This window comes from Corvus kubaryi, unplaced genomic scaffold, assembly GCF_017639235.1.
Source record: "Corvus kubaryi isolate FWS band 111438036 unplaced genomic scaffold, C.kubaryi_AGA036_p1.0 137, whole genome shotgun sequence".
Taxonomy (NCBI): domain Eukaryota; kingdom Metazoa; phylum Chordata; class Aves; order Passeriformes; family Corvidae; genus Corvus; species Corvus kubaryi.
In genome coordinates, this window is record NW_024580671.1 from 27,748,910 (window position 1) to 27,769,494 (window position 20,585).

The following is a 20,585-nucleotide window of genomic DNA, read 5'->3' on the forward strand; positions in this document are numbered from 1 at the left end:
CAGTAAATGTGAAAGTATTACAAACAGACTCCTGTGCACAATGATTCAAAAAATGTCTCCAAACTGTTCTGGTGAGAGACATAAATTCTTAAGACCTTTGCTCTTCAAGCATACTCCCCATCTACTTGCAAGAAAAAGTAACTGGTCATCACCGCAAAACAATTCTTTGTACTTTTCTTGCATCTTACACATTTTCTGTAGAAAGAGCCACTGCAGCTTTTACATTAAAGTACCTCATTCTCTTTTAGATGCTCTCAACTGCTGTGCTGGAGAAGAAGGCACTTGTTACTATGTCCCGGTACCTTGACTTTCAGATTTGTTAAACTCCTGAGAAATAAATGACTTTGTAAAAGCCACATGCCTTGGAATTACATTTAAACAGGTGAGGGTAAAAATCAAGTTACTAAATCTCAACACACATAACAAAGATTATAGTTGGAAATATTAATAAAATATTAAGATCTTTAAAAAATTAAAAAACACATTTATTCCACTTATATCAATATCAAAAGTTGAAGATCCTTGTCCTGTTTCTTATCAGCGAGGTTTCTGTTTTCTACTTTTCATGATGCATTCCAAATAAAATTTCTACTGATACAGTATGCTGGCCCTGTAGAATTGGTCTCCTCCAGCAAAGATTTTGAAAACTTCTTCCTGTTTTGACCAACCTATTTCAGTACAAAGAAAATCCAGACAGATTTCCCAAGGTAAGCCATGGCTGCAGTAATCAGGTGTTCAAGGACTTCTGTTCTTGCTCAATTGCTTTGGAAAGAGCAGGGCTTCCTCTCACTGACTCTTGTGATTTATCTGATAATATTAGAGTAGATCATATAACAGAGTAACTTCTGAGTTTCAGTAGCAAATACATATATTTAAGCAACTTGCAATTCAATATCATTGTACTATAGCTTGCAATTTTACTATGTGCAACTGTTCCAAATATCTTGAGGAGGAAGGATGACTTCTGGGAAAGAGCTAGATGGAAGGAGGGCAATAGAAACAGGAGCAGATTTCAAATTCAGATATTAAAAAATTTATCTTATTATTAGAAGTATATTAAATATTATTTTTAACATGCCAGGCATGAGGAATACATTATTCCTATAGACTCTTAAGGCCTATAAACTCCAGCAAAAGAAGGAAAAAAAGGTGAATTTAGGAATAAAAAATATGCACATTGCTAGCTATATAAAATGTAAATCAAAAGTGGGGTTAGTTTGTTTGTTGCTTTTTTAAAAATTATTTTCATTCTCAGCTTTGCACATCTGAAGCCAAGCTTTGGGGAAAAACAATGTATAACATAGGAAAAATAGGCATACAGTTATCACCAAAAGAAAACAGAAAGCCATACTGAAAGACATAAGTAAGAGTAGTGTTACAATTTTTATTTCCTTTTTCATGCTTTTTAAGCCATTTTTAGTGTACCATATAAACTAGTCAGAATCTTCCAGTAACTTTCCAGACAGAGGGCAAGTCCTCCTCCAGGAACAACACAAGTACCATCATTAAAAGAAGGATGACATACAGTCTGTTATATTTCGGTTCAATATTAAAATTTTGCAATAATAATTTTTGTGGGCCAAAACCTGTACTTCTAAGACTGCATGTTAAAACATCTTTGCATTGTTATGTTTAATTTACAACACACTCACATGTGGAGACCAAGTCAAGATGACAATCAAAATATGCAGAAGCTTTCAAGTAAGTTGAGTGAGGTTGTTAACAGAGCAGTTAAAATTTGCCACTCACATCATTCTCTGTTCATTAAGCTCTGCATGCAAAAATAAAGTCAGTAATTTTATCATTGTAAATTGGTTCTTCTGAACATAAATGATTCAAGAGTGTTGAATCCCAGCTGTCTGCTACCAGTACTCAGAGATTTAAGGATCTCATGTTAGGTTGCCAGCTCTGATTTTCAAAGTCTAAAACAGCAGAGCTTCCAGTTTCTTGAAACACATGACAATATATTGAACATCTCCCAAAAGTGCTCTCAGCAGGGAATAAAATCACAGGCTCTTTACAGTTAGAAAGACTTCCATGTTCTTAATTCTTAACAGGTTTTGGTACATCCACAGAAAAGACCCTGTTAGCTTCCATTCACAGAAGAATGAGGGCACAGGGTCCACAACTGCAAAATCATCTCCTCATAGAGATTACAGAGAAGGAGGGAAAACACTCCTCTGTTCAAAAAACTAATCCTTTCAGAAACATAAAATTTTAATTTTTTCTTTAATTGAAAAACATTTATTTTTACTGCAGGAGCAATGGAAACTAAACTTTTAGCACAATATGTACCGAGAAGCTAAATTAAAATAATTTATTAGTTATACCACATATAATATGAAGTGAGCACTCCTATACTTTCAGGCAGAAAAAATAAAAATTGAAAATTTACATCATAACTATGTAAAGATCACAAAAGATTAATGAAATCTCTATTACTGAGTGTAAAAAGATAGTATGAAATTACATTTCTGATATCTGACATGTTTCTATAGTAGATAATTTCTAGGAAAAATAGCAACATCAAACTTTTTAAACTAAAGCCTGTTACTTATATGGACAGGAGTATGAATTGAATTTATCTTCTAAGAATCTTGTTATTCAGCATTTTTCTAAATTTTAATAAGATATACAATTGTGCATGCATTCATTTTGGTAAACAGGTCCGTAAGAATTACTTATGATATTTATATAAAATAATAATGAAATAATAATTATTTAAAATATTATATAAATAAGAATAAAGCACAGTTGCTATCCTGCAGATTTTATGGCTCAAGTATTAAACAGGAGACAATAAGTTCACAGAAAAGCGAAAAGAAGCAACACAAAACTCATCAATGTGACTTTAAGTGCTATTAACAGACTCAAGCCTACCTGTCAGATCTATTATGGGTATTCCAAAAAAACAGAACTTAACATAAGGACTTAGAAAAAAAGTAGAATATCTGCATTAGGTGCTCCATTTAAGTAAGGTGGCAGAGTGGGAGATAGCATAGCTACTTTTATGCGAGCTCAAGTGGGTGATGAAGCTGTTATCATAAGCTGATAGAATGGAGTCAGCATCTCAGTGCTGAATCTGAGATGCCATGAAAGGTGTCAGTATTAGTACATTAAAGGCCTCAAAAGACAAAATGTCTAAGTTTTCCTTGGTGTGCTCTAAAAGAAAGGGAGCTAAGGGAAATGCAGAGCAAGAAAGCAAGAAAAAATGATGGACTGAAAAATGATCTTTACAGCTTCTTTGCAGTCTGGGTGAATATAATTGGAGCAAAAATGCATTTGTCAAAGACAAAGAAAAGGAAAATGCAGTAATAAATATGTGAGTTGGTGACAGCAGGGGTGAAAATGTCTGTTAGACAAAGAGAAAAGCCTATACTTAAAATCATTAATAAGAAAAGCTCTGCAAGACAAATTCCTTACCACAACATACTGAATATATTTTTGTAGCTCAGCTGTGTTAACAAAATGATAACTTCCCTAAAGTATAAATTTGGACTAATTTGCTAACTTAATAATAATTACCATTAGTTTATATTCAGTTCAACAGTTGAATCTAGTCCCTGAAGTCTTGTTTCTGTAAAAGTCTTTCAGATATCTTGTACATTCCCACAGTAAACTCAGTAGCCATATTTTCTATCAATATTTTAATTCCAAATATGTTCAAAATCATACATGAATATTTTAGCACTTAACAGCATCAGCCATTCACACCTCTCAAGAATTCAGGAGAATTTTGGAATTATGACTGTAGTTAGGAAAATGAATTACAGCAAGTCAAAGTCTGAGACATGCTGATGAGTAGAAAGGTTTTCATTAGTTGCATGTTTAATTACTTAAGCTTAGATAGTAGAAGCTAAATTAATTTCACATTTTGCACTCACAAACCTACTTTATCACATTAAAAAAAATATTTTTATTTATATGAAACTTTTTTTCTTTTTTTTTTGTCTGACACTAGTATGGAACCATTCAATTAACGTAGAATATTTATATCATCAACAGAAATGTCAAAAATCAAGAATGACCTGTTTGATTCTATAAAACATCATACTGGTTACAAGGGAAAATCTGAGCCAGGATTAAAATTTCTGCCTTTTACTGTCTAGCCATTATGTTCCCTCCTCCCCCACACGACATATTAACTGCTAATCTGAATTATGAGTAGAGTAACAGAGCTATCCAAACTACCTCTCTGTACCTCGGTTTGTAGGGCACCCAATCTAGATAAAGAGAACTCATTAGAAGTGAGAAGAGAGAATAACAAGCTCTAACTTTAAAAACCCTCATTCTTTTCCATAATATTAATCTTTGTATTATACATGGGCATTAAATATTTAAAACATCTCTCTGAAAATATGTCAGTTTAATTTCACTGCTATCAAAAAGTGACTCTGGGGAATTTGAAAAGTGCTGAATGTAATAATTTTTGCCCTCATTACATAGCATTGCATCACACAGCTCATTGCATTAAGTAGCAAATTTCAAAACGGGATTAAAGCTTACTAGAAAGATTACTGATTAAACAGGACAAAATGTAAGCAACTATAAGCTCCTAGGAAAATAAAACCATTTGACATTTCCCACATTTCTCCCTCTTCCCATCTACCTAAAATTAGATGCTTTTTCTTGGGACACTGGAGTTTGAAATAGCTGTTCACTGTTCTCCAGTGTATGTTACAGTAGTCAGGCAACAATCTATAAGGACATGGAATGGAGAAGTGGCGTGGAATATTCTCTGAAAAGTCATGAGGTCCCAGTTTTCATAAGGCACAAAACATGGGACAACTTCTACAAATAACATAAATTCCTTGAGATTTACATGTAAAGCATTGCCTTTCTCCTCATTTGTCTTTGGTAAAACATTAACCTGCAAATCTCATGTTTCACAGGAGGTTTACACCGATATTTTGTTAATCAAATAAATGGCAGTGAGTGCAATAACTTGTTCACGTGATTCAAAAGAAGACAACTACCATCATGACTCAATTACTGTCTTACAATGAAAAAATTATTTTATTATGCTATTTGAAACATGAAAAATATGGCAGAGCATCAACACAGCTTTGTATGTCTGTGTTCCAAGTCTATATATACACCTGTTAAGGCATATACATGCACATCTATAATATATACATATGTACATCTATAATATATACATATTATATATATATACATGAACATTTGAAAATCTGGAGGCCTGAGCTGACACATTTATTTCTTCCACTCTTCCCTCATCAAAATTTAATTCCCTTCATATCCTTTAAAATTGATCTTTCATTCAAAACCTGCTCAATGTCTCATCTGGCACATTGCCACACCTGATGATCTTGGGAAATTATCCTGACTTAAGTTTCCTGTGAGGTTTTAATTCTATTGAAGGAGGTCAACCAGACATGTAAAAGAAGAGCAGGAGTTTTCATAGCTAGCAGCAAGGAACCAGGCCCTCTCACTGACAATTAGGGAAGACTTCCCTTATTCCTGTCATATGCAAAAAAACAAATACAACACACGTTATGTGCAAGAGAAATGACTTGAATGCCTGTGATCCTTGATACAGTTTATGGAACAAAAAACTTCTGTACAAAATGTACTACAGCTATGACTTCTCAATAATGTGAATTCAATGCAATCAGAGTACTCCAAACAGCATATACTGAACTTCCCAATTTTCCAATGTAGTTTAAGTGCTTATTACTTTGAAGACTAGGCAATGATCTACAGCTATTATTAACAAAGTGGAAGAATAATGGATATTATTCTTGCCTGTGGGACAGAAGTATCATTTAGAGAATTGATAACACTTTAGTTTAGCCATTTGAAAAGGTCATGTTAGACAATAAAGAAGGCCAAGCCTTTTAGTGATAACATATGATGGTGATAAAACCAGCATGGATCTACAGATCCTCAAAATTACCAATTGCATTTCTATGTTGTAAGCAAACTAAAGCAGTGTGATAAATGCATTCCAGTGTATTCCTGATTTTTGTACTTTATAGTCTAGTTTACATGGCCTATAAAGAAATTAAACCATAAAGAAATATCTTAATTATTAAATAAGTAAACAAATCTGAATGTGTGTAAGGAGAACAAAACCAATCTTCATAGTATATACTCTGGGATTATTTATTTAAAACATAGTTGTAATAGATTTGGTAGAGAGGGGAAAATTATGCTCTTTGGTGCAGGAAATCAACATGAAAAATTTAATAGGGAGGATTAACAGTGAACAGTTGTAATCAAGAGGTATGGATACCAACATCAGAGTTGATTTTGACAAAGTACCATAAAATGAGAAAATCTGACAGTGTTAGCAGGTAGTAAAAATTAAAGCTGTTATGTTGTGCCCTTAGGGATTTATTTACTGCAAAGACAGGCAATGACAGCTCTGAATAAATCCTTTCATGACGAAAGATAAAACAGATTGAAGTGATACACAAATTGGCACAACGGTTCATTTGTACAGGGGCACAGAGTTCAGTCAGATGGAGAGAAAATAAGCTGGTAATGGGCCATTTCCCCGGGGTAGGCAATGGTGGGGGTTTTGCAGCACAGGCTATTCACATTCAGCCTTCAAACAAAACTTTAAAGCCTTTTAGGCACCGAATGGGTATCACAGGGTAAAACTCAATATAAATATTTCTATGAAAGTGAACTGTCATCAGTTTACAAAAATAACTGGACTTCTACAGATGTATGCAAATGATTTGCCTATCTACCATACTCAAGTCTTCTTACAAACAACGTCCTGATATGCTCTTTGCTGGAAAAATGTTAGGTTTTGAAATGTAGGGGCCTGAGGTCTTTTTACTTCCGAATGAAAAACAGGCTACTTATTTTAAGAGACTGCTTACCCAGCTTTTTTGAAAGAATAACCATGACCTTGTTAGAGACTGTTACACGGATGAGAAATTATAAATAAATACTTCAGTGATGCATTTAAGATTAAAAAAATCCAGTTAGCTTTTCAGAAAATCTCTGCAAAATCCCAAGGTAACAACATCTCCAGAAATCATCTTCTCAAAGTCTGCCTCACTTAAAACAGCATTTTTTTTTTCCCAAAGTGGACAAAGAAAACACATCTCCTACTGCATCACTTCAGATCTAAGCATTTTGGAACAACTCTAAGTAAGTAAGGTATTGTCAGTCTTGCTGCTCCTATTTTGTCTTAAATTCATCCTCAAGTAATGTTAGGAAGGTAAATCTAAGAAATGCCACCCTGTGCTTGAAAAATATCCCCTTCACTTACTTGAAAATCTTTCTCTTCCAGGATCTCTTTCCTCCACCTGACAAGGAAGGCAGCACAGACGTACAAGTGGAAGTGAGAAAACCCCTCTGGTTCAGACTAGAAAAAATAAAAATAGATCATCCTTTCAATACACCAATAATAATACTTTTGATCACCATATGCCCCAAGTGTATTTTTACGACATTTACTTCTAACTACAAATGTCAGCTCTTTGTATCACAAACACGCTTGCATTTCATCTATGCCAAACCTATTCATTGCTATTATCTGTAACGGGGACAGAGATGAGGCAGCATCCATTTCTCATATTTAAATTCATTCTTTACTGATGTGCTTTCCATTTGTGGTGTTATCCATTAGCTTATTTCTGGTATGAAATACTGTACTGCCCAGCTCAACATTGTGGCATGAACATATGCTTCATTGTTGCAATGGGGATTCTTGCAACACGTGTATCAGACAACAAGGCCCGTGGAAATGAATATATGGACCGATTCTCGGTAGATATTTTCAGAGATGTTTATTTTTCCAACCGCCTGGTTGGTGACCTGCCCAAGAACTGAGGCAATCACGGGACCAGAGGGTCCTTCCTGGGCAGGGGAACACAAAACAACCAATGGGGAATGGGGCTGACCAAGGAGTAGGGAAACCCCATAGGCCCTGCCTCTACCCCAGGACCCCTCTCCCAGGACCACATGGCGGGGGGGGAACCCCAACACTTCATCTCCTTTATTAAGAGTCAATTCTATTACTAGCAGTAGCTTTTGAAGTATAAATTTTGCTATAGGAAATTATTAAGCATTGTAAAAATAAGTAACTTGGATTATATAGAACTGAATTAGATGTTTTCACTACAGGAAAAAAATCTACTTGTAAGATGAAACATTTAAAGCTCAGTTTTGTATTCAGATCTGCAGCTTTCTGTTCTGGTTCGAGTCATCCGATTGTATCACTTTATAAAACTCCCCCTAGAAGTTAGTGTTTTATAAGTATACGTAAGAGTTTAGAAAATTTTGTGATGCTGCCTTTAAAAGACAACATTAAGTTTTTTCATAGTACCAAATTAATCTTATATTTTATTTTCTATACCACTGAGAACTGAAAAAAGAATTATGATACTAAATAATCAATGTTATGACTGTGGATTAATGCTATGTAAAATCTCATTAAAATAGAATTTAAAAATAATAATTATAAAATTAAACTATACAATCTGGCAAATGGAGATATAGTTTAATGGTGATATCTATATAATTTACAAGATCTAATTATCGTGCTTTAAAAATATAGCAAGTTTTTTCATATTCTCTGCTGGTCATTTCAAAACTGAAGTTTACTCTTTAGAAAAATACAGTGTTCTGTTCAAGTACAGTGAACTGAAACAACTTCTTACATAAAGAATAACATGATAAAATACCTATTTTATTGCTATTTAACCTAGAACAACATGGTATTTAAAATTTGTGCAATAAACTTGCCAGCTATAACAAGTGGGCAAGGAAAAATATTCTCCTACTACTGTTTTTCCTTCTCCTCTATCCTTGACTGATAAAAGAGCAGAGTGTGCTACAAGAGGTTTGTAAAACACCTTGTTAACAGCTACAGAAACTACAGACCATATGGTCCACCAAATCAGTAAGATTCCAGAAAACAGATAATGCCAATTATTTGGAGGGAAGCTTTTAAGTCTAAAAGTGTACTTGGAACTGAAAATAAGAATTAGCTAATTTTGGAAATATGTTTAAGGAACTGCAGAAAAATTATCTGGACATGTATAAGAACCTCTACTTCATCTTGTGATTTTTCTGTTTAACTTTTTTTTTTTACCCATACAAGTTTCTTCAGTGCTTTTAAATGAAACGAAATAGGTTTAAAAATGCAATTCATTAGAGAAAAAATGCATATCCCCTACAGATTTAAAAATTCATCATGCTTCAGAGATAAGTCTAGGTACAAAGTATTTCCAATGGATAGTTTTAGACAGTTTTAGAAATTGAGTAAAACAGCTAATGCATAATTGCCTTTTCTAACACCTGATACCTATTATACTTTTCCATTTGCAGCTTTTGAAGTTACAAACAGTTTGATCTCTAAATGTACAGAAATACAGGCTACCAGCTAAAAGCTATTTAAAATCAAGTATAAACAATGACCTTGATTTAAATATTTTAGCAAAAAATCTAAAGGCAGATGTACAACCTTCCAGAAGACTTAGTCTGAACATATTACAGACGACACGAAGCACATTATCTAAGAACCATCTGTCATTATCAATAAAAATCATTTAGATTGTTAACATCACAAATATCTCATTGCCCTGCAAATGCTGGATCTCCTCTGTAGCTGAAATTAAAGGCATTATTTGAACTGCACTCCCCAAACTTCTTGAATTAGATGACCACCAAAAGAATGCTAATTTTGTTGTATGACAAGACTGATTATTGTCTTGTGAATGATTAGTCTAAGCTGCCTCCCACCCTGGATACTTCAACATTTAGGGAGTGTATACCTCATGCTATTTTATTTGTTAATAAATACAGTACAAGATTATTGTTTAAGTACTCAGAATAATTAAAGCTATGACATTTTTTCAGGCTTAGGTACTAATCCACATTTCACATTCAAATAATAGCTCAGACACAAGAACTTCCAAACACTCAATGATTACATATGAATACAGCAACTTTAGGAAACTCCATTTCTACCACATTACAAAGAGCAGATAGTTTAGGTGAAAAGAGATTTAAATAATTTTTGCCAAAATATCCAAGCAGTCTATGGCAGAAAAAGAGAAAGAAACCAGCACAAGAACATCATGGAAAGTGGAATATGTTGGCTGCTCTTCCAAGGTTTTCATTTTTGATCAGCCAGGAGCTTCGACTTCCTAGGCACAGACTCAATCCACCATCAAAACAGACTCAAGAATTCTAGTCTGAGAGGAAACACAGCAAGATCACACCAGCGAGGTCCATCACAGTAACTAGCCTTTCACCAGGAATGACCAACAGCAGATAACTGAGTATAGGAGTGCAAGATACAGCAGTACGTCCCCAGAATACTCCAAGTTTCAAAGGTTTCATGCTCAGAGATGTCCTAAGAGAAGCTGTAGAATATGTCCATTTAATAGGTGTTAATGGATTTGTCTTCACTTAACTTCCTAAATCTTTTTGCAACTGTAAGCTTTTTTGTAAACTACCAAGTCCTGGAACAAAGAATTCCAAAACACAAGTGCATGCTATATAGCATGTCTGGTTTAAACCCAACACCTGCTAGGTTCACGCACAATAGTTCAGTTATTGCACTGAAAGAGTATGAATCACTTCCTGTTCACTTTCTTCAATCCATTCATATTTCCTTCTCTCTTGCAGACTAGAATTATTTTGTCTATTCCACTGTTCATAATGTACCAGTTCCACCACCTTTGCTCAGCCTTCTTAAGCACCCTTTCCTGTAGTTTTCTGATTTTGAAATAGATAGGGTCTTGTTACAGTGCGGGGGTCTGAGCGGTATACACCATGTAAGTAGCAGAAAGAATATAACTCTCATAGTGGATATTGATATTTTGTTCTCCTTACCTTTCCCAATAATTCCTAATCTTGTTGGGTTTTTTTTCTTTTTCTATCCTTGACTGCTACTGAGCTTGTGTTTTTCTCTTGTGGTTGACTATAGGAAGCTACCTAGAAGCCCATAGTTATACCAGTAAAGCTAGGATTGGTCCAAACACACAATATCTCTTTATATTTGTCCACACAAAATTTCACCTGTTATTTATGCTGTTAAGAGCAACATGAAGTCCTGTGACTCTGCTGTACACCTCTCACCGTTACTACCCTTAGTAACATGGTGTTGTCAGCAAACTTTGCTGCCTCAGTTGTTCCCGTACCCCTTTTTTTATCTCTTCAGCAGAAAGCCCTTAAGCCTCATGGCAAATTGCAAAAGAGTTACATGTTATTGCCTTTAATTTTGAAACTTGCCTGCTTGTTCTTAACATTTGTTTTCTATCTTTCAGGCAGTTATTATTCATACAAGGGCATTCCCTTGAATTCCACAGCTGTGTTTCTTCTTTAATAACCTTTAGTGAAGAGTCCTCTTCACTGTTTTCAGCAATCTCAGTATTCTACATCAACCTGGTACATGTGTTCACAGGCTCTTAAGCTTTGTGAGGTGTGATTTCCCCCTACAAAAATCATCTCAACACTTTCTTAAAATAACATATATAGTCATGGTGAAAGAATATTACAATCAAGTTTAGAGAACACTGAATTGAAGTCACCTTAACCTTGTCATTCTAAAAAATACTGGAATACTTTGCAGACTGCAACTGTTTTGATTATACACAGCAGCCTACCAGCTCATGTTGGATCAATAACCTTCTCCCACTTGTCAGTATTCCAGTCAGTTACATAATGAAATTTCGATTATTAAATGGTGCTAAAAAATTTAAATTTTATTCATCATACATGTTAAAAAGTTTTCTTATAGTTATATGCAAAAATAGCTATTAAAAACACTTTTGCTGAGTTTGCACATTTTGGATTGTCTTCTATCATTGTTTTTGCTTCGCTACAACTATTCCCAAGACAATGATCCTGAAAGCAGTAAGTGACCAAGAGCACTTGTCTAAGCTGAATCCAATCTCACCATAAACTAGGCAACGAAGCTGGATCTTTTATGCTTTAAAAAAACAAACAAACATAAAACCTAACTTATAGCTAAGGCCTACAAGTAGCTGTTTCTAATGCAAACATCCATCAGTTAACAAGAAAATGTATGGGCAGGTTTGATCTTTGCATAAAAAAAATCTGATCCAAACACATTTCATAGCATTTCAAAATCTTTAATGGAAAGTAACATTTCCAGGTCGTAACATCAAGCTAGAAGTATCTGTCACAGCCAAAATACTATGAAAATATCTCAGCTCTTAGAGCTCACTAAATCCCTTCTGGAAGAGCTATTTTTAAGAAAAAGTTACAAGAACTCTCTTTACATTTCCTACTTCTGCTGGGTATGTTCAAAAAAATTACTTATCATACAATGTTCTATTAGGTTTGGCAAATTTATGCTGAAAACTAGGTGTAGATCAGTTTTCGTAACAGTTTAGTCATTGGCCTCTCTGATCAAGTCAACAACAACTTGGCAACAATTCCTAAAACATGACTTGTGATATATTATACCTCTGCTGTGAAATCCCAGCCACAAAGAACACAGACCACTGCTGGAATTTTTTTGGATCAATACCTTGCCCTGTTGGAATGCTCCATATAGCATGCAAAATGCATGTTAAGACTGTGAATCAATATCAAGTACAAAGGGATGTTAGTTATAATAACTATTTACCTGATTTATCCACTCTTCAACTAATAATTTAGTTTTATGAAGCATCTTTCATATAAATTTCCACATGACCTTGTATTTTTGGAATGGAGTTTAAATTACTGCCCTCTTCACATGCTAATATGCTCAATTCAAATAGAGTAAAAAATAACTAACAAAGTGTGTATTTGACTTTTTTGTCCTAGCTTTTCCAGAATAAACTGTGGTGGAAAACAAAAATCAATGTTTCTCATTTGGTTCTTTTAAAGAATTCACCACAAAGTTTTTAAAGAGTTCAGTCATGACTAGGATGTCAAGTGGATTCTCATTCAATGAAGCACTTTCACATCCAACGCTGAAATGTTGGCATCTTTATAGCTATTTTTCTCCTCTTGCATGGTGGTTTATTATCTTTGCACACAGCAGTGTTGCTAGATCTTAGCAAAGGAATGGAGCTTCTTATGAAACTCCCCTATAGCTCTTTCTTGCTGAATTGGATATTGACAGAAGAAAGTGGAGTAGAGCAGCTCTCTTGAAAAATGCCTTTGATACAAATGCAAGAAGATGCTGAACTCTACACAAGGAGAACACTTTGCAATACTTATTTCTAATATCACTTTGCAAAGAACCTAGATAGATACAGAAGCATTATGGATAGTGAGACTATCAGAAAATAGAATTTCTCTTCTCTAATTTTCCATGTTAATAAGCCTCTTGTGAAGAGTGACCATGAGCTGTTCTTTGTACTTGCTGGAAAACCTATTATTTAATGTGCCTCTTTGAATTTCTACAATTTGAAAAGGCAAACAACTTCCATTTGACCTACTAGTTATTACTACATAGAACATAGCAAAAACAGGGACGTGGCAATATGAGCATGAATTCTGCCAGTGACAGATCAATCACTGTGATTTTAGATAACAGTAATAGTGAGGGATGTATATAAAACCCCAATCTAATATACATATTTGTGGGTTCTCTAGTATAAACAAAAAATTACTTTCTGCAAGTTATTTGTTTGGTGATGAGAACAGAACCAGCAGCAAGAACTAATGAAACTCATCCAGGTCGGTTTTAAGTGCATTAACAAGTAGGAGCCACATTACATTATAAGCCCACATCAATAACAATAGATAATTTACACTGTTTAGGTTTTAGAGAGCAGTTGATTACTTATAGCTATATTTTCTTTCATTCACCATAACTGATGTATTAAAAAACCAAAGTATTTAGGTTAGAGCCATTAATATGGTTCCTAATTATCTTACCAAACCATGACACAGTGTAATGACTCAAAGTAGCGAATCTCTGTGTAATTACCACTGAACATCACTATGTCCTTTACTTCCTCTAACAACATGAAATACAAGCATACAATTAATTCTGTTTCTCATACATATAAAGGTGAAGCATATACATCCCTACACACCTTAGCCCTGAGTCTTTTCCTCAGAAAAGGCTTAGGCAGACAGATCACACAAGCTGTAAGACAGTATGAGAAGACAACACTACCAACAGCCTTTTCAGAAACTCCCACACCCTTGGGAAGTCTAAATCTCTAGCTATTTCCCAGAAAATTCACTTTGCGTCTTTAATTTGCTGAGATTCCCCCACCTGAACTTAAAATCCCTCTTGCACATGTGAAGTTATGGAAGTACCAAGTTGTTATGGAAAGTCTGAGGAGCGAAAAGATAAGGATAAACCCGGAAGTGACCAACTAGCTGCCTCCCCAGCATAGGTGAAGTTGCAGAAAACACCTTCGAAAACCTGCAGGCTATTTCTTTTTTAATAGGTTACATGGCAGATTTGACTAAAAACCTCCAGACAAAATATTTTCAAAGGCATGCACATCTGAGATACCAAAATTTGGATTTCATCTTTGCTTCACCATTCAATGATTAAAAGAATAGGTATTGCAAAGACTTATTTTATTTTAAGCTAGGCTTAAAACTGGGCTTCAATTATTCAGACATGACTGTCCGGCTGGAAAGAAATCTGTTTTGAACTTTTCTTCTAATTAAAACCCCACTCATTCTATCTGAAATCACTAATTTAATTTGTACTTAAACATTTAAATTCCATCTCAAGTCATGACTTGACACCAATTAGTTGGCCAAAAATGTGGTGGAAAAACAGCAAAGCTGTGCCACACTAAAATCAACACTGCTCTTATTCAAAGAATTCTACTTAAAAGTAGATTTAACTTAAAAAGCACAAACTTAATCCAGATCATTAATAAATATATGCTGCAACTGATTGAATTTTGAAGTACTTTGCTGCAAGTCAAAATATCTTTACATAAATGCCAACCCGCTTTAAGAAAACTACTGATTTGAAATAGGGACAAACACTATTGATTAAAAAAGAATATGGCAACTTTTCCACCTGTGAGAACTTCAGCAGACCATGTGAACCAAAACCAGACCACACTTCCTCAGTAACCTGCTTTTAAAAGGCAAATGAGCACAAACAAGCAGTATGACTAATATTTACTAAAATAATTCCCTATTTCACCTTTTGAATTTCAAAATTATTTACCTCATGTATTATTTTAATTATTTTTATAGTTCATTCCCAGAGAACCTCAATGCTGGGAAATTAATTAATGGGCACAATAGAAGAACTGTCAGCATTGTTTAAATATAATTTCAGCATTAGCCTCATTTACATGTATCCCTTTATACTAAACAGTGGTACTGCTGAATTTTTTGTATGAAATTGTTAGTTCATTAAAAAGACAACAATGATATCCTTTTCTGCAGGTATTCATGGGTTATCAAATCTACTGAAATACATGCTCAAGACAATCACTAGAGCTTTTAGTCCTCGGATTTCAAAGATACTGAAATAGTTATATAATAGTTGTATCATTGTTTAATTAATTGGCTTTAGCTTTATCATATTATTAGCTTTAATAAAATGTATCAAATTAATACTTCAAGGCAGACCTATAGAAAGTAGTAAGTGCTAGTCTACCATTTCACAACTGAAAAAAATAGTGTGAATACCTCTACACATATATATCACATATTTATACTGAGACACTAAAGCAAAATGTAAGTAACAGTATTAAAAAATAATGGTTGCTTATTCCAACTTCTCATCAAATAACAAGAAAGTGCTTACTGACACACTGCAGAAGTATGAAGTATGTTTTAGGCTACATATGTCACTTCCAGATAGCAAGGTTCTCATGCACCTTTCTGGACAAAGTTGGTAGTTTGATTACAATGAACACTCTTAAATAAAGTATTACAGGTCATTTGAGCAAAGCATATTAAATAATCTAACAAAGATATTGCTGAATTCTTGTTCAGTGAATAAAAACTCTAAATTCCTAAAATTCCTACTTCTGTAAATCGGGGAATGATTACATCAACGTAATGTAAAAGTTTTATGAAGATTTCTTATTAGATTGACCACGACCTTGTGTGTTCTAGGAAAGACCTATTTTCTTCTTAATAAGAACAATAAATTTTCAAGAAAACTATTTCAACAACTTTTTTTTTCTTTCAAGGAACACACCTTAAGAGCTGAGAATGAACAAGTTTGTCACATGTTCAGTCACGTTTTCTAATCGGTGGTCTTGTTGACTAAGATGGTAAGTGCAAATACCAAAAGTATTTAGTAATAAGCACGAGATATACCTTCCTTCCCCGTTTTCCATGCTAATCTTTACAAGTTTAGGCACAACAGTGTTAAGTCATAACACAGTCAAGAACATCATGCAACTTTCTAGCACAACCATTATCAATATACTTAAGACACATCACTGGCTGCTTCCCCTTTTCCCATCATTAAACCACATTATATTCTACAAAACAAGAAACAAACAACAAAATCCTTAATTTCTGATCACCGTTATTCCTGTTAGAGGCTAGGAAATAGCTGGGACTGGTATTTTTCTCCATTTGCTGTCCTGCAAAAATCTTATTCAAGAAAACACTGTTTCATTGCAGAGCAACACTATCTGAATCAGTCTCTACTTAGGGATGGCAATTTGCCTGAATGTTCAGTCTTGCTTCATGATGATGATTTAATTATACCAAGCTTTTTGTGACCATATGACGACTGCTTACAACATTCCTTGGTCTGCACACTTCACATTTCATCCAACTTCTATTAAAACAAGCTAATTATGCCACCAAAACTAAAGTAGGCAGTTGCTGAATGCAGCAACATCTTGTCTGATTAAAGAGAAGAAAAAGCAAAACATCTGAGAACATTACTCAGCTGCTCTTCAGCTACGTCCAGCACAGAGGCTCTATAGTTGTGATTGTGCAAAACGGCAGGTTTATAAAAGGGCTGATGTCAAAAGCAACTGAAAAGCCAACATTACTCATTCCAAGTATCTGAAAATTGCTAGTCACTCAATATCACAGATGGAAATGTTAATAATGCACGAATTTTAATTAAATTCATTAAATACTTGATAGCTATCACCAGGAGCTTGATCTTTTTGGGATGAATAAGACTAGCTGCTTCTTTTGTTAATACAAAAGACTCACCAAGATAATCCAAAACTACTTTACAGATAACTTCTATTCCCATCTACCAACTGGTTAGCACACAAAGAATTAATAGTGATGATCAGGTGCAGCTTTGCTGAACTCTGATCAGAATGAGAGACTACATCCACTAAATACGATTGCCTTTATTAGATTTAGCAAAAATATTTCCTGTGAATAACACTAAAGTTCTGAAGATGCTAAATGACTCCATAGATGCCATAGCCTGCTCAGAACTTAAATGTCTTTCAGGACACACATCAAGGTAAGATCTTTGATTTAAATCTTCTTAAGATGTTGACAATCAACTGCAGAACAATCAAGACAAAGTCTGCTTTAGTAGTAAGTTTTCACACCAGACCACTGACTGAAGACAGCAGCATAAAGCAAAAGACTCATGTGGGAATGGCAGCACCCATAGAGTTGTTGCAATCTGCTTTATCAAGGTTCTCTGGAGGTTACCTCTGATGCTACTATTCTTATCTCTGAAAAACGAAATTTCTATGTTGACCCTGAAGAGCCCTGAGCAATTACAAGATGATTACAACAGTAGCACTTTTGTACTTTTCTCCATCTCAGGTGTATCAGACACTAACCATCAAGGCTTTCCCAGCAGCCACTTTCTTAGAAAAGCTCGTACAAGAATATCCAGCAGTGGTGTAAATGAAGAAAAAAGTGGCAGAAAGTGAGGCAGATTTTAAGATACTACCACCTGCATGCAGCTTTATTCATTTTAATACTATCAATAATGCATTGAGGTTTTTCTGGAAATCCTTACTCCATCACAAATACAGCACAAGGGCTTAAAAAGCTCTTGCTCTACAACAGGTTTTTCCATACTGACAGCCTGAGGTAACCTGCACAGCTTCATGTTTTTCCTGTTTGACATGACATCACCAGACTGTGAAGTTTAAGTTACTCAAATCTGTTATTGCTGTCAATAAACATGACTTGCTGTTCTCTTTCCATCAGCTTTTGTGAGCAACTCTCCACTAATCCATGCTGACATTTACAGGACTGAGTCTTCAGTACCAGGAGCCTGAGACACTTCCAACAGATGACAAAGCAAACAAGAGTGCCCTAATCACGACCTCTACCCTTAAGCAGCTCAAAATAGGAGGACAGCTTTGATCCAAAGAAAAGCTTTCTTGTTGATTTTTTTGACTGAACACAGACTCTTCAGCTGAAATTCATAGTTAACATCTAGTATAGTACTTCTGTGAATTCCTTTATCAAAAACTATTGACCAAATACAATACTAGTCCCACTGAAACAACCTGGAAACTGCATTAGATTCCTAAGCATCTCCCCATATTTTCAGAAGCATTTTACTTGCTTATTTTATTTAGGACTTTAAAAGAATACATAGTGAGATTATAAATAACTCTTACTGGATCTGTTTTCTACTGTTATAAAAGAAAAAAAATTACATATAATTTTCTTTAAATCTCTCTTATTAAGTTGTAACTGGCACCAAAAAAAATAATAAAAAAATTATGCTGCCAGGCTTCAAGAGGAATTTTATCAACAAAATGAATGTGAAAGAAACAAATATGCTGCACAGTAACAACTCAGCCTCTAGAAAATTACAACAGAAACCAAATAAAATATTATCTACCCAAAGTGTGAACTAAAATAATACATTTACTTATTAAAGGATGTGGCATCAAAATGTAATTGTTAACTGTATCTGTCCTTCAGCTTTATAATATTTTCCAAATTAATTAAACTGATTTTTCCCACATTATTTTGCTTATAGCAATGAAGACTGAAGACTCTGAACTTTTAGACTTTAGCATCTGTTTAATATATATTCCAAAATGCTGGAAAGAAGGATGTAAAGCTGTATTTTTGAGCATAAATTTAAGTTAGTGCTGATGTTTTCATATCTCACAAATAATGTAAACTGCAAATACAACTTCATTTGGTACATAGCTACAAGATTTTTGACACAGCTTACTCATCCATGGTTACTTTTTGTACATTGTGATTCCTTAATTCCCAAACATCCTAAATCAATATCAAAATAGCAAAGGATATAGAAAAATAAAATAAAAAATAAACCATATTTAATGCAATTAGATACCTTACAAAAAAAACTATGCAGAGATTTTATGATGATCATCCAATAGCATTTCAGAACCGTTTTCTGTACATCTCATTTTTCAGGGTAGCATTAAAAACTTACTAGTATAAAATCTCTGCTATTACAGAATGGCTCTGTGGAAAGATGAAACTCACCACACACTGAAAACATCTGTAGCTCATTCCAGCCAAAACGAAGTCAGCACAGTGCACGTAGCTGGAAGAAACATGCTCGAAACAAGCAATGTGCAAAATGAGCTGCGAAACAGAGCGATCAGTTCACACAAAGTTATACTGAACATTTATACACTGAAGAGACTCCCAGAGCCATGCATCCAGGCACAGCGATAGAAACAGTGGTGGCAAACTACTAACTGATTCCAGAAGTTTTACAACTCTGAGGACTAGTGATGACCTACTGAAGATGGATCCTGGCCACCTTTCAAGAATCTGCATTTGCCACATAACTTTCAGACAGCAAGGACTCTATCAGGAGCATTCCAAGGGCTGTTTATTTTTCATGTTATCCCGCTAAAGCTTGGCTAGCCTTTGAAGGCTGTAAAATTCACTGCATGCCTGGGCACTTAAACTATAAACCAAATTAATAATCACTTCTCAAAAATGACAAGGTGCTGCTACTATGGAAACAGGCGGGAAGCAAAGGTTGTCAGCACTGCTCACTGGGAGCCTACAGGGAACCAAACAGCAGAGTTCTGTTTCCATAATGGGTACAGGACCAGAGGCAAAGAGAATTTAAAACAGAAAGAAAAATAAGAAAAAAACAAGTCATAGCCCAGATAGAATAAAAGCCATGAAGAGCGCATGTGTAACGAAACAGGACTCGATACCAGAGAGGAAGGGAGTCTGGGAGGCAGAATCCCAAAAATCTCTTTACCATATACCTAATTTACATAGCAGGTATTCAGAGATGATATTAATAATCACACTTAAAAAAATAAATATACTGCAATCATACAAACATTTAGTCTGCACTTAAATATTTAACTTCAAAAATCATACAGTATCATGAAACAAAACATTTCAAATTGTATCTTATGGAAAACTGAACAAAATTGATGTTTTTTAATTATGAAAATGTTTTATTAAAAAGCAGGTGTTGGCTTGTTTCAAAGCAAACCAACAGCACATAACCGGCAGAAAAAGATTTTTTTCTGAAATATTAAAATGAAGTTAGAACATACTTAAGAGACAACTTTTCTCTGTCTGCAACCTAAGCTTTAAGAAAGTATCACCAATGAAAGTTGTTTATACTTCTCGAAAAGGACAGATTGATTTGTTTTCCCATTAACACACTGCTCTTCCACAGGTTTGATAAATTACTATGAACAAGGACAGAATCCCATTAGAGAGAAGAAAACCTGTTTGTTAACGAGCAGGAAGATTATTAAAACTCAAAAGCTCAATCATGA

General features: G+C 34.5%; 1 protein-coding gene across 1 annotated transcript in view; it reads right to left on the reverse strand.

Annotated features, from left to right (window-relative positions):
* The window catches only part of TBC1D22A (TBC1 domain family member 22A), a 146,554-nt gene that overhangs the window by 24,877 nt on the left and 101,092 nt on the right, over positions 1-20,585 (reverse strand). The window contains exon 12 of the mRNA XM_042018268.1: positions 7,250-7,345. Coding sequence (XP_041874202.1) covers positions 7,250-7,345 — 96 coding nt within the window. The remainder of the gene's footprint in view (positions 1-7,249; positions 7,346-20,585) is intronic.